The sequence below is a fragment of the Acomys russatus genome, chromosome 24 (genome assembly GCF_903995435.1).
Source record: "Acomys russatus chromosome 24, mAcoRus1.1, whole genome shotgun sequence".
Classification (NCBI taxonomy): Eukaryota; Metazoa; Chordata; class Mammalia; order Rodentia; family Muridae; genus Acomys; species Acomys russatus.
The window spans coordinates 52,875,659-52,878,665 of record NC_067160.1 but is presented as its reverse complement, the minus strand read 5'-3'; the positions used below and the strand labels follow the sequence as shown (position 1 = coordinate 52,878,665).

Genomic DNA, 3,007 nt, shown 5'->3' with positions numbered 1-3,007 from the left:
CCAGGTGAAGGAATCGACTTCCTTTTTTGTTTAGAGAGGACCGCAGTGCTGGGCATGATGGGAAATGTAGTTCGCCCTGCTCGCCCCCCACCCCTTCCCCAACAGTGCTGTGTGTGTCCGGGTGCCCCCCCCTCCCCGCCCCATCCGCGAGGCGAGTGGAGGAGGGGAGGACAGAGCCAGAGGGGCGGGGAGAGGAGGGGTTCTAGACGCCCGCCCCGGCAAGAAAAGAAAAAAAAGTTGAAGTGTTTTCATTTCTGCCTTCTCATTTTGAGAACTTTGGAGGCCGCCCCCAGAGAGGAAATGTGACCGAAACGTCCCTTTTGGAGATAGAGTTTGCCTTTGTTTTTTTTTTTTTTTCCTCAGGGTTTCACAAGACCCGTTCCTCACCCCGAGAGGCACTCAGGAGAGCGGAACGTCGGGCTTCCCAGCTCTGACAACTGATTGGAACCGGCGTCCTGGGCCCCACGCTCTCCTGCGTTGCGCCCTCGGCGCGCCCCGGCACCCAGCCTCGCCCCCGGCAGCCCGGCACCTCCTCCGGGCAGCAGCCCTGCCTCACGTGGCAGGCTCCTCGCTAAACACCACTGCAATCAGTACAATAAAAAGGGGGGAAAAAGAGTAAGAGAAACACAAAGCATACTTAAATAGGCGCTTTTTCTCTGCAAAAATAAAGTCCAAGATTTTTAGATTTTTTTTTTTTTATTTTACAATTTATAAAACATGAGCCTCTGCTCGCCCCCAGCTCAGCCCCGAGTGGCCGGGACCCGCTCTCTCCCTATCGCCCCTTGGCCGAGTCTTTGTCTGGCCCCAGCCCCGCGGGGCTCAGGGTCCCCAAGCCCTCGGGGGTCCCTAGAAGGCGACAATGGCTCGAGTCCAGGCGCCGAGGCTGGCGAGCGCCTGCTTGGCGCACAGCTGCCCGTTGAGCGGCGGCGGTTGCTCTGAGGAGTCCGGCTGTCGGCTCACCAGCCCCGAGAAGCCCGAGCCAAAGATGGAGATCAAGTTTGAGATGTTGGACGCGTCCGGGGACGAGTCCGGGCAGAAGTCCTCGAAGCGGGCGCGCTTACAGGGGGCGAACGGGGCGCCCCCGGGGGGCTCGGCTCCCAGGTCGCCCGCGTCCTCCTCCTCCTCGTCCTCTCCCTCCTGGCCAGGGTAATACTTGCGCTTGCAACCAGCGGCGGACGTCAGGCCGGGTCCCGGAGCGCCCTGGCCACAGCAGGGGCAGTGGGCGGAGGCGCAGCCGTCCTGGTGCAAGTAGCCGTTTTCCACCGTGGTCACCACGTGAGTGTCCAGGTCCAGCACGGTGGTCTGGCTGCTGCAGTGCACGCCGAAGTCCGAAGGGGCCGGGTACGCGCCCCGGTAGAAGCCAGGAGACGAGGAAGGGGCTGGAGAAGCGGGTGGAGAGGAGGCGGCGACGGTCGGAGGGGCAGTCCCCGGAGGCGCCGAGGGCGCAGAGCAGGCGGCCGGGACGCGAGGGTCCCGCGGGCAGAGAGTGGCGGGCGCGGGCGGCGGCAGCGGCGCAGGACCGGGCTGCAGCGGCTCCAAGTGTTGCCCGCGGTGGGGCGCGCCGTGCGGCGGCTGGAGCGCGGCGCACCCGGGCAGTTCCGAGAGCGCCCCCGCGCAGCCCGCGGGCGCCCCGGCCACCGCCACCGCCGCCGCGCAGACCCTCGGCGCCGGGTGCTGGTGTTGGTGCAGCTGCTGCTGGAGGTGCAGCTGGTGGAGCTGGTGGAGCTGGTGCAGCTGGTGCCGGGCGACCGGCTCGCGCGCCTCCGCGTCCCCGCAGCCGCCAAGTTGGAGCGGGCCGAAGTCGGCCGCGCTGGCCGGCATTCCGGGCGCCGCGTAAGCGAGGTGCTGGTGCTGGTGGTGGGGCGGCTGCTGTTGCTGCTGCTGCTGTTGCTGGCGCCGGTAGAGCTCGGCGTAACGCTCACTCAGGTAGAGCTGGCGCGCGTTGCGGAGCACGTAGGACACCAGGAGGTTCTTGTGTAGCTTGATGCCGCCGCGCTGGGTCCGGGAGCTGTGGATCTTGCGCAGGGAGATGCTGATCAGGCTCTGGGCGTCCAGGGCGCACTCCATGCTCCCGCGGAGACGCGGGCGGCGGAGCAGCCGCCTCTGCTGCTGCTACGAATGCTGCTGCTGCTTGTGCCTCAAGCTGGTCGCCGGGGCGCACCGGACGTAGGGAACCGAGCCCGGGTCAACGGGTCGGCGGCGCACCGAGAGAAGCCGCCACCATGCGCTGCACGCCACCCGCAGGCTCACGCTCCCAAGACGGCGCCAAAGCAATGAGCCTCGGCCGGCCCCGGCCCCAGCTATTTAGCTGGGTAGCAGCGCCCCGCCCCACTGTAGATTATCCAATAGGAGCGTTCAGAGGCTCCCGAATGACAGCTGCTGCCCGCCCCGGGGCCACTTGGCTGGCCAATCAGACCAAGGCGGTTCCTTTGTGCTATTCAAATAACGAACGGACCCCGGGCCTCCAACGCCGCCGCTACCTCGAATGTTCTCCTGGGGCCGCGGCAGCGCGTGGGGCTCGGAGCCTCCGAGATAGCCGCTCGCAGCGTGGGTTGCTTCTCGGGAGCCACGTTGAAGCTTGCAGCTTCCCTGGACCCGACTCCCGCAAGCTGGGGGTCCGCTCACCTGAGCGCAGCGGAGATGGCTCCGCCCCCTTCCGCATGGCTGGGCCTCACCTGCCGCAGGTGCGCGCGGTTCCCCGTTTCGGACCACGCGGCGCCTCCTCTTTTCCACCTGCCGAGGCCGGGGGTGGGAGGTAACTTGGGCGAGCTGAGCATTCTTTCAAGAAAAGCTGGTGTGTGTGGGGGCGCACCTGGGCACTAGGATACCCTCATGGAAGAGAGATTGGGGGCCTGATTACCTGATGTATTAGTGCAGGGTCCTCTGGGAATGACCGGGAAGGGTCTCCCCTTCTGTTTGACTGCAAAACCCAGTGACTTTTGATCTCTAGTTGAGAAACTTCGTCATCGTAAACCTGCCCAGGAGTGGGGTGGGCTTGGCTAGGAGT

General features: G+C 65.5%; 1 protein-coding gene across 1 annotated transcript; it reads right to left on the bottom strand.

Annotated features, from left to right (window-relative positions):
* Positions 1 to 338: 338 nt before the first annotated feature.
* Ier5l (immediate early response 5 like) lies at positions 339 to 2,154 on the bottom strand. The gene has a single exon (XM_051166513.1). It carries the CDS (start codon positions 2,065 to 2,067, stop codon positions 847 to 849), a length of 1,221 nt encoding a protein of 406 aa, XP_051022470.1. The 5' UTR covers positions 2,068 to 2,154; the 3' UTR covers positions 339 to 846.
* Positions 2,155 to 3,007: the final 853 nt, after the last annotated feature.